Genomic DNA, 15,303 nt, shown 5'->3' with positions numbered 1-15,303 from the left:
GGCTGGGTCGAACAAAAACTCTAAAAATAACATGCAAAGCTGTCAAAAACACGTATCCAAGCTTCAAAGACCCAGTCTAGTGAAAATTGTGTTTTTGGTGTTTTAAATATGCTTTTGTGGCATTTTTATCATGACGGAGAAGAAATATAAAGGAAACTAAGCTTGAAGTAGCATTTCTGAGTATTTCATTATTCAAATCATTGTGAATCAGGAGCAGACAGAAAAATGCTGGTGGATAAAGCTTGTAGCATAGGTGACATAGGTGCTACAATCGGCGGACCAAAAGCTCCCTGTTCTGCTCCATTCCAATGCATCACTTGCAGACCATTAGATCCATGTCCATCTTCGTTTTCCTCGTCTGAACTGACAGCTGGCTCAAAACTGTACTGCTGGCTCCAACATTGCTTGCCATTTTTGTTGCACCAGTATTTTTATGTTGGAGGTGTGAGGGACAGTAAACAGTGGGATGATGGGAAACAAGGGCAGACATACTCTGCGCAGTCCCGCCCACAACTCGGAGGTGAATTTTCGAATGCACTACTTCAGCTCTGTAGAAAATGTCCTAGAAAACAACTGTTTTTGGATTTTAGCTAAAAATAGCATAATCCATAATAATTAAAAGACCACTATGAATGCTTTCACAAAAGATGATCGAAATGAGACTTTAAAAAATGATATAATTTTAATGCAGTGGTATGAAAGCCTCATTTCTGTTGTAAATCATGCATGTTTTGTTTTCGGCTGTTCAAACAAAATGTAAACACAGATTTAAAAGGTTCTGTCAGAAATGCTTTGGAAGCAAGAAACCTCTACCGATCTGACATGGGTTTAGCTTTTTAAAAAAGTTGAATCAGTGGAAAATGTCAGGAAATGAGCAGAACTCGCTTGTTTTCCTTTTTGAGGTTTGGCGCGACGTTGGCCTGGTCGACCACTCTGACCTTTACTCCAGCAACATTACACTGCTCTCTCTGTCACGCTGCAGACCACCCTCACATTTATGTACATAGAAAAGAACATTAGACTCTTTGATTGTCTTTAGCTGTGAGACAAAATCTGTTTGGTGATTACAGGCGAAATGATGTCAGGCTTCACTTGTAATGGATGTTGTAAGCATGTGTTAGGATTATTAGACTTTATGAGGTGCATGTGGCAGCTATTGCTTATTTTCTCCCCTCCGGAGCCAGTTTCAGATTCAACATACTGAATTGATGCAGTAAAAACCACCTAGAAGCTACCATTTTGAAGGATTTTAGTTGTTTTTTTTTTGCATATAATATTTTCAGAATTGATTAAGAGTTACCAGTTAGTTGAGAAAAATCATTAGTTTTCCTTCTTCCTACTGCCCTTTATGCCTTGAGATGCTTAGTGCAGCAAATCTTTCCATTTCTGATGGTTGAGGGCCAAAGTCATCAGTTCTAGATAGTCATAATATGGTTACCTCATCCGCTGATTGGTAGTTGGTTAAATTAAAGATGTTTTTTCAGGTATTTGGTCTTTGCCATCTTGGTCAGGTATTACTTTAACCCAGGGGTGTCAAACTGATTTTCATCGAGGGCCACATCAGCATAGTGATTGTCCTCAAAGGGCCAGATATAACTTATACATGTAACTAAATGTAATGAAAAATAAATGTAACTACTCCTTAATGTTAAATGACTCATTTATTTATTCATTTATTGTAACTTTTTAAAGTGACAATTACAGTTGCGTAGTAAACATCTGTTTGCTTGTTACTCTAGCATAAATCCTTTTAACTTGGATTCTGTCAGGTTAGGTTTTATGGACAGTGTTTAAATCCTAATGTATAGTTGCCCAATCTGATGTTTCAAGTCCAATTCCCCCTAGACATGAAAAAATACACACCAATTTTATTTTTTATTTTGAGAAATTAATGACTTTAATGCTCTTGCGAGCCACATAAAATGACATGGAGGGCCACATTTGGCCTGCGGGCCTTGAGTTTGACACAAGTGCTTTAACCCTTTAACACCAAAGATGTCGCTGGGGACACCTAAATCACACACGCTCTTTGACCTTTTCATCCGTTTACATGATCAGCGTGAATCACCGTATGTCATTTAGTTTTTAAGTTGATTCATTTTGTTGATTCTTATTTAAAATTAGCATGTAAATCAAATACTAGGGAGTGGTTAGATGTATGAAAAGGGACTGTGGAAATGCAATCAACAGATGATCCTAGTTGTGGTGTAGCCCTGTTGCAGTCCATGATCTGATTTATTTTCAGAAGACTATGTTCTAACTCAAAGATGTGACTTTAAAACTCCTTGCTTATTCATTCATCTTCTAATCCGTTTGTCCCTTTCGGGGTCACGGGGCTGCTGGTGCTTATCCCAGCCACTTGTGGGCGAAGGCAGGGGACACCCTGGAAAAGTCGCCAGTCTGTCGCAGGGCTAAAAACTCCCTGTTACTTTTATTATTTCTGTTCTTCCTTAAACATAGAAACACTGATGCTTTGACATTAGCTTTGCTAATGTGGGAACTAATGTTTCTGTAAAACTAGCTGCGCATTAGTTCTGTACTATGTGACATTAGTCTGGCACCTCATGCGACTTCTCTATCTTGCAGTTTGTTTACACATGTGCAGATTCACAACTATACTACATAATGACAGACACATACTGGGAAGTATTGGCTGCTTATTAAATAAATCTTGTCATCCAATAATGAGATGTTAGATTATCCTGTTTTGAAAAAAACATCAGTGAACTTGTGAAATCAGATAAAGCTTAAATCTTTGTTGTGCATGTGAACAGTTCAGACGATGTATTGGAGCCATATCCTAGTGATCATTACTAGTATTACAGGTGTAGGGACTCATCACTGATCATTCCTAACTTCTATTAAAGATGTGTTATTGTATTTCTTTTGAAGAAAACAAGAATTTGACTGTAAAAATGTTAAATGTAAATAGACCATTAAATAATAAGCTCTTTTTACTGCATTTTTTCTGTTAAAATCTTAAAACATGTTTTATATATTAGCAGACTTTGTAAAAATTTACTTATTTTAAGTCTATAAGAATATAAACTAATCATCCAGGAAATAAACAAATTCCCATTCTGTGAGGCTGACCTTTAGCACACATTTAAGGCTGTTTTGTCTGCACGCGTCCCTGCCTTGATTGTGATCATACCTCAAGCACCCAATGGAAAGGAGGAATTGTTGTGTAACTTTGCCGATACTTTCTCCAAATTTTTGCCTTGATCATCTCCAGTAATTTCAAATATAGAAACAATCAGTGAAGCAAGGAAACATAATTTCCTGAACTGTTGCTAAGCAGTCCCAACAGTAATAAAACCCCCTCCTCTACTCTACTCTGTCCCACCTTCCAAGGAAAGATCCCTTGGATAAAATAGTTTCCCCAACTATTTTTGCCACATTAGTTAAATATGAAAAAACAACTACTTCCATGTGAAAGCTGATAGATTCACAAATGTATGTTTTGTGATATGAAGCCCAAATGATTTTATACTACCTAATAAAAGGAGTTATGTAATTCCAAAGGGAAAAGTGTAATTCCCAGGAAGGATCATTGTATTTTTTTTTTTTACCATATAACCAGTCAAAGTCATGGTCCACAGCCTTTCCTATGATTTAGAGTTTTTCTGATGTCCTGACTCTTTTGATCTTGTTTTATTTGTAAAATACCAATACTACCGCACTCAGGAATACAAGTTCAAGTGGTTACTTCCAGTGAAAAGTCTATGAACATGCGCATTTTGAGTTTCCGCATAAAATACTCTTTTATTCACACTTTGCTACGCAGGTTTCTAAGACGGTTTAATGTGAAAAACGCCATTGAACGCGTGTTGCAAGTAAAACCAGGTCGAACCTTCCTCCATCTCTGATTGGTAGTGACGTATAGATGACGTCTCCTTTAATTCACAGAAATGTCAAAGGCTTGAAAATTGATCATGGAGGAGAAATTTATAATTGCAGTTTGTGCCCAGCTGGAATTCTATGACACCAAGTATTTCATAAATTGGAAAAGAGCTGCAAAGAAAAAGCCTGGATCAAGATTTGCACCACTTTGAGATTTTGCACCAAGCCTCTTCCAACTGTAGGTGGATGGACATGAAGACAACTCTCATTGTTTGTCCAGTGTGAACACTAAAGCTGAACGCACGTTCAAGAATGTGCATTTACGGTGTGAATGTAGCATTAGACATGTGTTTATTACTTACATTTCCTCTTGTGGGATTAATAAAGTACAATTGAATTGAATTGAATTTGTTTCTTTGGTGGCTCAAAACAATAATTTTCTCCCAATTTTGTCCAGCTGCTCACAATGTTCCATGCACTTTAGCACATATTCCTGTGAAATGATTGAGACTATTGGCAGTGAACCTTGGTGCATTCCAAGACTGTTGTGTGTTGTCTGCCTGTGAATGTCCCCTTCCTGAAACAAACGGCTGGCTTGAGTTCACGGAAGGCATCAAACAATGGTCAGCTGAGGAGGTCAGAGAAAGTTTCTTTGTCTAGAAAGAGAAGACAACAATGGGCTCTCAGAAAAGTTTGTGACTCTGCTTCTACACAGGCCCTTCCCATAGCCGCAGTGTTTTTGATATTAAGGTCAAGTTGTGCAGATTTCTTGAAAGCTTTTTCTTTCACATTTTTTGCCGATGTTTGGAAATATTTGCAGACTAATAGAAAAAGAATAAACAAGAACGCTTTTCTGTTGAGCCCTAAATGCACAAGGAGTTATGGTGTGAATTTGACCTGAAATAAAATCATCCATTTTCTTTTAATGATTTGAACGGATAGAATCGGTTGCAGAATCAAACAAGACAGATGACACCTGCCAACACAATGACCCAGATTGACCCCAGAAATATTTGGAAATGGAGATGTGGAAACAAACCTTGAAAAAAAAAGCGTGATTAAAGTTTTAACATTAAAACAGTTAGATTTAGCATTAAAACCAAAATGAACTGAAAATTAGCATTTTTCCACAACATCATTCTTTTTTATTGAACTATTGAATCTGCCAGACTATATATAGTTTTTTGCCAATATGTCAAACCAGAAAGTTAAACTTTAACTCAAAATGGAAACTCTAGCTCACCTGCAACAAACTTTAACCTGCCAGAATATAAAGATGTTTTGTAACGCCAGAGAAAACTGCTAATTGTAACGTGTGTGTGTGTGTGTGTGTGTGTGTGTGTGTGTGTGCATGTGTGAGAGACGGGAAGGGATTAGTCAAAACAAAATTTAATACAAAAAGAATAAATCATAAATTAAGAGACTTCTTGTCATCTCTCCTATAAAAGAAAAATAACTTTGCTTGTCTGTTTCGACCGACAGATGTTTGAAAATGTCAGCATCCAGGATAAAAACTTAAACTGTTCACTCATATTTTATCCTGCTTATCAACAAAAGTTTGATAAAATACTGTAGGAAGAATTACTATTTAAAAAAAAGGATATGATCCTTTTATTTAGTTATTTGGAAGCATACTATCATTTTATTTACCCACCTGCCTTGGCTCACATATCAACTGGAGTCCCATCCCGTTCCTAACCCATAGAGTTTAATATGATGTCTGTCCACCTTTTCCAGCTATTACAGCTTCAACTCTTCTGGGAAGGCTGCCCACAAGGTCCAGGAGTGTGTTCATAGGAATCTTTGACCAATTTTCCAAAAGCACATTGGTGAAGTCACACACTGATGTTGGTGGAGAAGGTCTGGCTCTCAGCTCCGCTCTAATTCATCCCAAAGAATGAATTATGGGGTTCAGGTCAGGACTCTGTGCAGGCCAGTCACGTTCATCCACACCTGACTCTGTCATCCATGTCTTTATGGACCTTGCTTTGTCCTCTGGTGCACAGTCCTGTTGGAAGAGGAAGCGGCCTGCTCCAAACTGGTCCCACGGGGCTGGGAGCATGGAATTGTCCAAAAGGTTTTGGTATCCTGAGGCATTCAGAGTTCCTTTCACTGGAAGCCCAAGTCCTGGAAGCCCACACCATAATTCCTCCTCCACCTAATTTAACCCTCAGCACAATGCGGTTTGAAATGTACTGTTCTGCTGGCACCTGGCTGAGTTGCTGTTGTTCTCAAACTTTTTCATTTTCTTATGATAGAGCTGACAGTTTTTTTTGATTTTGATTTGAAATGGTTTATTTCAAGCAATCAAATAGAAATGATACACAAAAGCAATACAATCATCAGTCATACATTCATACAGTAACTAATCAAACTTAGGATAATTTGGCATATTAATAAATATTGCTTGAAAGGGAGTGGAAGGAAGCGAGTTTATATAATCCCACCCCGTTATACTATAACCATTTTATTACATGATTTATCAATATCCGGTTCATAACTTTTATCAGACAGAATTAAAATATTCCACAGTTGACTGTTGAATATTTTGGAGGGAGGACATTTCATGACTGGATTTGTTGCACAGGTGGCATCCTATGACAGCTCCTCTGAGAGTGGCTTGTTCTTTCACGATTGTTGGTAAAAACAGTCTGGGTGCCTGAGTGCTGTATTTTATACACCTGTGGCCAGACCAAGTGATTAGGACACCTGATTATGATCATTTGGGTTGGTGAGCCAATACTTTTGGTAATAGACTGTAATTTTTAAATTGAGTACTGAGACCATGAAAATTTCTGTTTCACTATAGTTACTTCTTTACATTTACTTAACTAATTGGATGTCTATTTTTTGCTTTACTTGAGTAGTTGTCTAGAACATTTCTCCTATTTTAGTAACATTTTTGGTTGATCTATTGTTACTGCTGTTGGTGAACTGAGGCTTCAAGAGTAGGGTAGTTGTTAAATATATTTTTATATTTTAACAAGAATAAAAGTTAAAAAAAACTAGTTTTAAACATATTTTTGCCTTTAAACACCTGCCAATCAGAAACAGCTCCTCCCTGCACTCTTGCTGCATGACCGCTAAGGACTTCAGTTATAACTTTGGTTCATCCTTAATTTATTGCCATCTGTAATCAATGAGAGTATGTTTAATGCATCAGTTTCCAAATGAGGATTTCACATGGTTTCAACTGCAATAAAGGTGATTGATAGCACAAAAAAAAGAAAAGCCTTTCTCTCAGACAACAGGTTTTACACGTCCTCTGCAACAAGCCTGAACCCTGGTCAGTATATATATATATATATATACTGATATATAAATATATAAATATATATATATATTTATTTTTATGCATATATATTTATGTGATGTGTTTGTCTAACTTTGCACAAACACTCAACTCTCTGTGGGTTGAGGAACATGACCTCAGCTACCAAGGTTTCCCTCCTGAAATATTTTTTATTCATTAACCAACTGATCAAATCACCAGACTTGCTTAATACTTCCCCAAGGTTAGCTGTTGTGAGCATGCACTGAAAAATATTCCATGTAATGACACGCCAGGACATGCAAATGGGAAACAAAATAAGTGGCGTGGACATATTAGTCCCAGCCACAGTAAAACATTCTTGTATGCAAGCAGAAGATGACATTTTCCATTTTTGAAGAATAAAACTTTGACAAAAAAAACTAGACAAACTTTGAATTGTTTGTTTTATCTGCAAAGTTTGCCTGATTAGTTTAAAATGTTTGCATTTATATATTAATATACAGCTTCAACCCTTTATTTTTTTAAATCTTTGCAATGGCGGATTGAGGCTGAACTTCAAAAACAGAAGGACTTTGCTTTGACATTCAGCATCATTGGCTGTATGCGAAGGGCTGCTTTGCATGAGATAAATAAAAGAAAGACAGAAAATATGCAAACCTTTTTGAGCAAATCTTCTTTTTAGTCCATAAACTTCTAATTTAGTTGCCTAAATATAACAATTAGAATGCAACAAATCTTTATGATGACCAAAACTAGTTTGAGCTTAAATTGCAGCTTTCACGTAAGAACCCAGAAATTGCTGGAAACAATATGAACAACCCTGTTAAAGAAAAAGCCCTTTTGGGGTTTGGTTCTGTGGTCTCTTTAAACTCTTCTCATGTTCTTATTTTCATGACATGATCATTGTAGCACATTGCAGGAAAATAGATCCAAAGTCTTCCAGAAATGTCTGCACACATAATAGAAACCCAGCTCACAGGAGAAGGGAGATTTACTAAAACTGCCACTGCCGCCATGAATGGAAAAATGTGATCATAACCGATGGGGGAATAATTCAGCCCGTTGTCATGACAACCAAACTCAAATAAATATTAATGTCAACACATTGGAATAAAAGACATAGATTCAAGTCAGTATGTAACACTTAGAGGCAAGCAATTATTGAGTCTGTATTGATGAAAGTTAGAAATAAAAGAGATTAATAGTTAACAGTCAACTATTTTGAAATGTACCGTCCATACTAAGACGTTTCTGCAAAAGATAAGGCAATATAAAAATGAGCAAAATATGTTTTAGGAAGGGTGTTTTGCTATTAGTGAACTGTAGGATAATTTGGATTTTTATATGAATTTTACTTCCCTTGTTTTGACCTAATCTAGGCAATCTAATGCTTTACCAATTGTAGATTTCTTTGGGGGGGATGTGCAACTCAGATAATCCTCTTTTTTTTTTTTATAAACTTTACCACCCCAAAAATCAATAATACATCATACAAAGATAGTAATAATGACTAATAAAGAGTTTAAAAAAAGGTTGTCAATTTTCAAGGACAGAAATTGATGGATGGACCGGCTTTCTCTTGGTAGTCTGGCTCCATCTAGTGGCAACTAGTGGCATTGCGTTCCTCCTGTCTGAAAGCCAGATCAGGACAAACGGATGACCTTGTCATGTTTCCCCATTTGGCCGCTTAAGTGGTCAACGTGACATCATGGAATTAACGCCCCCAAAGCTTTTGTTATTCCAAAACAAGATTTGAAATTACAGTAGAAAAAAATAACAAATAGAACAACTAGGATTTGTAATCGTTTAGGACGAAATGTAAGATACCCCCCCCCTGTTTTTTTAAATAGGTGATATTGGGGTTATCATATTTTTCCCCCCGCGGGAGCGCGCAATCCGTCCTCGCGCGCTAACGACATGGAAAGTGGCAAGGGGGCGGGGCCATGCCGGTGCAGAGAGGAGGATAGATTCATACAGGACTGTCTAGTTGCCGCAGCAAACAGGTACCGCTGCAAACCTGAACCCACAGCGGGAGCCGTTTCATTTTTCTCCCCCAAGGAACAAGACCATCCTACCGCCTGTCAGCATGGGGAATCTGCCGCTCTCCACCGGGTAAGGACACATGACTGACACGTTGCTCTGAAAATGACGTGAGCCGTTTTGCGGAAACCTGTCTGCGCGAGTATCGAGCATGCAGGCCCGTTGCGGTGCGCAGTCACCCCCAGACGCGGCAGGAATGCAGGGAAACTGCTCAAACGCAGCTCATCTTGCAGGAAGCCTAGTTTATAAGTGAGCCTACAGCTCCAAGGCGCCTGAAAGATCAGCTGCTTTCCCGGAAAGTGTGATAATCCCTCATCCTTTCAGCGGATGCTCACAGTTCAAGGATGCAGCTATTTTCTTTCTTTTCACTGGTAACGTTAGTTGATGACATTCATCATCAAAAATACACAATATATGCTTACTTTGATGATAAGGTTTGTATAGTCAGCTAAAGAATTAAGAATTAGAGCCATCAATTAACATGAAAAAAAACAGTACAGGCCACAAAATATTTAGGTTGAATATAGAACTCTAAAAAAATATTATTTTATTGAAATTTTCTAAAATAAAAATAAAAATCTGGCTTTAAGGACATTCTGTAAACATTTTTAGGCGGGGTCTTTTTTTTTTATACCAAAATCTTATCGGAATACCTGTATTGCTGTCTCTTAGATTGGTATGTGACTAAGGAATGTCAACAGTACTGTCAGCTGGGTGGTTCGAGTCATCCAGAAAGATTAGATGTGTTTTTTATAGTAACAATTGTTGCTGCTGCCCATCTGATTCCAAACGGTTTATTAACATACAGAGACAAAAGGACAATCTTCTCTAATGTTACCAGCAAGGACCTGTAAACTATGCAGTATGCAATATTTTTTTAAAATAAAAACTCAAAATGTAATAGTCAATCTAGTGTGCATCTAATTAATGATTAAATAGAAGTTGACCTAAAATGGATCCCTGTGGGACACCACAAGTAATTAGGGGAAGAAGGTATTTTTTGCAGTTCTTACTAACCAAGTTATCATTTTCTCTTGAAAATCTTAATATTCAAAGTAAGCATTGTAAAATCCTTGAACATATATGATTGTTGAAATGTTTCTAGACCCCATAATCTGTTTCTGTATCTATAATACAACCTAGAAAACCCAAGTACACATGACAGAAGGTTATACATCCTGATGAATCGATGAAGCTAGGATGAAACTATTTCCTTGCAACACTTTTTTGTTTGGGTTGTGTGCCAGCAATGATAAAAATGACTTACTAACTTATCCCAACGTAAATTAGTCTTGTTTTTTTAGGCTTAGATATTCTTATCCAACAAATCATTTTCATGCGTTTTGATTTTTAGCGTCTGTGGTATTTTCTGTCAGGATGCGAATGATTTATTTTGAAATGTTACTTTTTTTCTGTTCTAGTCTCTTCAAGACTGATGAAACGTCATCTAAACAAGTCAGCGATGACAAGTATGTAGCCAGAAGGATTTGCAACGGCATCACTTATTATTGTACTCCAATAACACCAGCTGGGTCTCAGAGCCCATGTTCTGCCAAAGATTCCCCACATCTTCTTCCATCAGACGATTCCTCCTCTTCACTGCTTTCAGAAACGCCAACAGATACAGCTATATCTACCCTAAATCAATCCCACTCTGCCTCCCACTCTCGCCCGCTTCTCGTCTTCTTCTCGTGGCTCGGCGCTCAGCCAGTGGCTGTTGCTAAGTATCGTGACCTCTACTTGGAACGTGGCATGGATGTCCTCCTGGTTCAGAGCAATGTGATGCACTTCTTGTGGCCTCGATGGGGCCTCAGTTATGGGTTGGAGGTTTTGAATATTTTGGAAGAACCCCCGTTCTCTGGAAGGGACGTGCTGGTCCATGCCTCCTCCATTGGTGGCTACACTTTCACCCAGGTTCTCACCCACATTGCTCGGGAACCCAAAAGACACAGTGCACTGGCACAAAGGGTGATAGGGCATATCTATGACAGTCTGGTGGTGGGAACACTTGAGCACATGGCAACAGGTGAGTGAAAGTGACCCATTACACAACCCCATTTGCAGTTTGGTTACTTTTGTTTCAGTGTTTTAATAATGCAAAATGCCCTACTGTTCTAGTTTGTCAGACGTAGAGGATTACTTGGACACAGTTGTTTTGTAAACCAACGTCTAATGTTTGACATTTTTTGTCTTTTTAGGGTGAAATGTAATTGTTGACCACTTTATTAGGTACAATTTCTAAGGTAATTTGATGCAGAAGCAAATTCATAAAGTCTTACTTTATAAAATGACAATTAATCTGTATTAAAAGTTCCTTTATTTCCCATCACTCATCTGCCATCTGCTTGACTTTGGTGATAAACAGATGATTTGCAACCGACGAAACCTGTTAAAAGGCATGTTTAGTTAAAAATATGTCAGACATTGTGTTTTGTGTCACATTATAAAAGTCATCACAATCAGCCAAGTGCAACCCAACAGGGCATCCAAAGGGGTCAAGGATTTCCGAAAAAATCCAACAAAGTGATAAATTCATCAGCATTTCAAGACGCTATTGAGAAACTGTTATGAAATGTTTGTAATTAAGGCAGACAGTAAAGAACAGAGGGTTTCAGAAATGCTTCTGAAATCCACTTTTTTGTGATTTCCTAAACTAAAGAACAAACATGTCGCCTTTTAAATCGTCTTTTTTTTCTTGCTTGTTTGACAGCCATCAAAAATGTTATTGTTCATACTAATAATCAGGATTTTATATGTTTTTTCCCTAGATGTATTTCTCTTTGCTTGTGAGGTCTAAAATGTATTTTAAATCCAATGTGAAAAAATCTAGACAGTCAAACTAAAAACTCTAGAAATATAAAATAGGCATGCGGGTGCAGATGAATTATGCATTCTTTGTTTTTTTTATGTTACCCCTATTATCAGTTTTAGCCAATTATAGCAAAAGTGCTTTTTTTTAATCAAATGGGCAGCTAAAATTGCAAAAACATCAATCAAATAAAAACATATTATCAATAGCCAAACAAACGTTAGAACAATAAAGTATCACAGCAATAAATAAATAAAGCATAATTTTATATAAATATATATTTGAATACGTTTGTAAAATGAGTATTTTCTTAATTTCTAAAGAAGCTTTATTTACTTGAGCATTAGTTTGAGTGTCTCTGCCCTTCATTAGATTAATCATTTCAAAATAAATTAAAATTTATTTTTTATGTTTTGACAAGCTGCCCCAATGACCTTAAATGACTCTTGATTCAATTCATGTTAAAATTCTCCGAACTTTCTTACAGGTCTGGGTAAGACTCTGCTGCCGCGCCTAGAGGGCTTCATAAAAAACACAGCCATGCTTTATTTCTGGATTTTCAAGACCCACACGGCAGACTTTTATGAGAACAGCATCCTGGTTTTCCAGAGAAGCCCCGTCACTTCTCCGGCCCTCTTCTTCTTCTCTGAAAATGATGCAATGTGCAACCCGGCAGTCCTGGAGAAGCTGATGGACTTGTGGAAGCGGAGAGGTGTGAGCGTGGACAACAAGAAGTGGAAAGAGTCTAAACATGCAGCCCACCTGCGATGCCACCCAGAGGAGTACCTGTCCACTCTGCAGCACTTCCTAAATTCTCTGCCTGCTTCCTCCCTTAAAACTAAAATCTAAAACAATCATGTTTGTATCTAAAAAAAAAAAAAAAAAAAAAATCACTGCCTGCACTTTAACATTTACATGTGATTCTTATTAGTAGAAAAAAAATTCCAGCAAATCTTTTAAACCATCTTGTTGCTTTATTTGAGCATGATCAGTTTTTATGTAGCAACATGACAGAAAGCGGTTTGTACGCTTTTGGGATTTTTAAAGAAGAAAGCACAAAATGAGAAGTAAAATGTTTGCATCCCAAATGTGGATTTAACTCCTTTATCCAAACAACGTGTGTACTTCATCATATGCACAATTAAAAAAAGGATTTTAACGAAATGCATTTGCTTCGTTTTTTCTTTTTTTAACTTTATCACACTGACCATTAAAGATGTGGAAGAAAAGTGCCGTAAAAGCTGGCAGTAGAGGCTCAGTGGCTGGAAGGAAACCAGAATCTACAGTAAAAGTCGAGTGAATCAGGTTTTTGTTGCAGTTTATTGAAGTGGGCATAAGAGGGTGAGGCCTAAAGCAGGCAGCAATAAAGCAGGTCAGCCTCTGCAAAGCTCTTGTCACTGTGGTGAAAGACGAATATACCAGTTTATGCTCTGGTGAGCCATGAAACAACGGGCCAATTGGGAGATGGTGCTCTTTGTATTGAGGAGCGGGACCCAAAAACCAACAAGCCCTGCTAACGCTGAGGCCTCTTTGAAGAATCTTTTTTTTTAATCTATATTGTCTCTTTTTCTATTGTAGTCTTCTAACATTTACTTTATTTTATTTTGATCATTTTTTTTGTCTTAAGAGCACTGATTGCTGTCAGGTTGCAAAATAAAAGCATAGCTGGAAATATTCTGAAGAAACAGGCCGTCAAATGTCCTACTGGCCTAAAAAGTAGACTAATGCCGCTGACCTGCTTTAAGGAATAGCAGCTCTGTGGTGTCTCACACCAAGCTGGAGTCTCATGCAATTCACACCTTTCTCAAAACATTCACACCATGCATCCATTTGCTGGCATAAATCACAACTCACATCTTTAAATGTCTCCTCAGCATCAGTTTTCTTCACTTTTACTCTCCTATAGAAGATTGACCAACTCAAATTGCTTTGACAAAGTTAATTAAATCCGCCAAAAAGAAGTTGAAGTATACTGATGAAAAAAATCAATTAAAATCATGTCTAAAATGTGTATCTGAAGATAAATGAGTAAAAAAGTAACCAGTTAATGATATTACTGCTCAAACAATCTTCAGCAGAGATGAAAGAAACAAGCACTTTTTCCAATATGTTTGTGCAATTCCATAAAAAAATTCCCCTTAAAAAAAAAGAGGCAAGATTTTCTTTCAAGAAACAATTAATACATTTTTGTTTTTTAAAAGTATAGTTTTACATTTAGGCTTATTATTGAACATTTGCAATTACTTTTTTTCACATCTGCAGAAATCTTTTCATTTTTAATAACCTTTGCAGATGCCATGTTGTAGTACACAGTACCCTTTAACCGCAAATAAAAAGCTTCTAGATTACCCACTTCAAAAAGTAATCAAGTAAAAATACTTCTTTACCTCTGGTATGATAAAAAAAATATATATATTTTTTCATGGTTTGGTGTCATGGCTTTTTCAGCAGACCTTAAGCTTGTCTCTGTTCAGGTGGAGGCTTTCCAGGTAGTTCTCCACCTTGGCTATGGTCCAGTAGTGGTGAATGTCTGGAAACAGAAAGCGGCTGACCTCTGCTGTGGGTCTGGGCTGGAAGGGACAGTTCATCATCAAACCGAGCGACTGAACTTTTCCATCCAGGCTGGAGACGTCTGCCTGGATCTGACTGAGGAGATCAGTGTCAGGGCTCTGCAGTTCATTATCCAAGTGTTTAAGGTAATGGCTGAAGCTGGCAAGTCCCTTTATTGGAGGAGTGGTGATCTCAATTGGTGGAGCCATTAACAGCTGAAAAAGAAGAGATGAGGCTTATGTAGTCGTTCAGCCTTAAAAGGATGCTTTAAGTTTTCATTTTAACTAGAAGTTCAAATTTTGAGTGTTTTTTGGCTGAATAAATATAAAGGTTTTATCATTTTATGTAAAGATGAGAGACAAATAAAGATGTGGGATGATAAAGAACAAAAAGTTGGCAGAAAAAAACCCAACTTGTTGTTTTTGTAGTATTGTTACCTGCATCCTTAGTTTCCTAATGTGGGCCACAGTTGTCTGAGCGAGGTTTACAATGTTGTGTACCTGGATCTGGATTACATTTCCTTTTGTGGCAGGACTCGTGGATGCAGGGAGTGTCAAAAAAGATGCATACACAAGTGCAAGAGGCATGTACATCCTAAAAGAGAAAGCAAACATTGGCTTTAAAATACATTTAGTCATGATAATGAAATATAACAATAAAAAAAATAGCTCTTTACCTGCAAATGTTAGTGTTCTGACTCTGATCCTCCTGTAAGAGCCTTAAAGGTTGTTTCTCTTTTGAACCCCCTTGTTTAAATAGTTCCCTCTACTTCCTACGGTCCCCTCCT

At 37.4% G+C, this 15,303-nt stretch overlaps 2 protein-coding genes across 3 annotated transcripts; one reads left to right on the top strand and one right to left on the bottom strand.

Annotated features, from left to right (window-relative positions):
• The first annotated feature begins 9,056 nt into the window (after positions 1-9,056).
• Positions 9,057-13,130, top strand: LOC101157175 (transmembrane protein 53). Its single transcript, XM_004083171.5, has 3 exons — positions 9,057-9,229; positions 10,579-11,183; positions 12,454-13,130. Exons 1-3 carry the CDS (start codon positions 9,204-9,206, stop codon positions 12,813-12,815), a joined length of 993 nt encoding a protein of 330 aa, XP_004083219.1. The 5' UTR covers positions 9,057-9,203; the 3' UTR covers positions 12,816-13,130.
• A 1,133-nt stretch (positions 13,131-14,263) lies between these two features.
• On the bottom strand, positions 14,264-15,303 carry lepb (leptin b). Of its 2 annotated transcripts, NM_001160442.2 has the most exons (3): positions 15,193-15,273; positions 14,954-15,110; positions 14,382-14,731 (listed from the first exon to the last, which is right to left on the bottom strand). In NM_001160442.2, exons 2-3 carry the CDS (start codon positions 15,107-15,109, stop codon positions 14,411-14,413), a joined length of 477 nt encoding a protein of 158 aa, NP_001153914.1. In that variant the 5' UTR covers position 15,110; positions 15,193-15,273; the 3' UTR covers positions 14,382-14,410. The 2 variants fall into 2 exon arrangements, with proteins under 2 accessions (XP_020569640.1, NP_001153914.1); XM_020713981.3 differs by having other exon boundaries at positions 14,264-14,731; positions 14,954-15,303.

The sequence above is a fragment of the Oryzias latipes genome, chromosome 23, assembly GCF_053564925.1.
Source record: "Oryzias latipes strain Hd-rR chromosome 23, Olatipes_Hd-rR_3.1".
Taxonomy (NCBI): domain Eukaryota; kingdom Metazoa; phylum Chordata; class Actinopteri; order Beloniformes; family Adrianichthyidae; genus Oryzias; species Oryzias latipes.
Note: the sequence above shows the minus strand (reverse complement) of the source record. Positions and strands in the feature narration are given on the sequence as shown.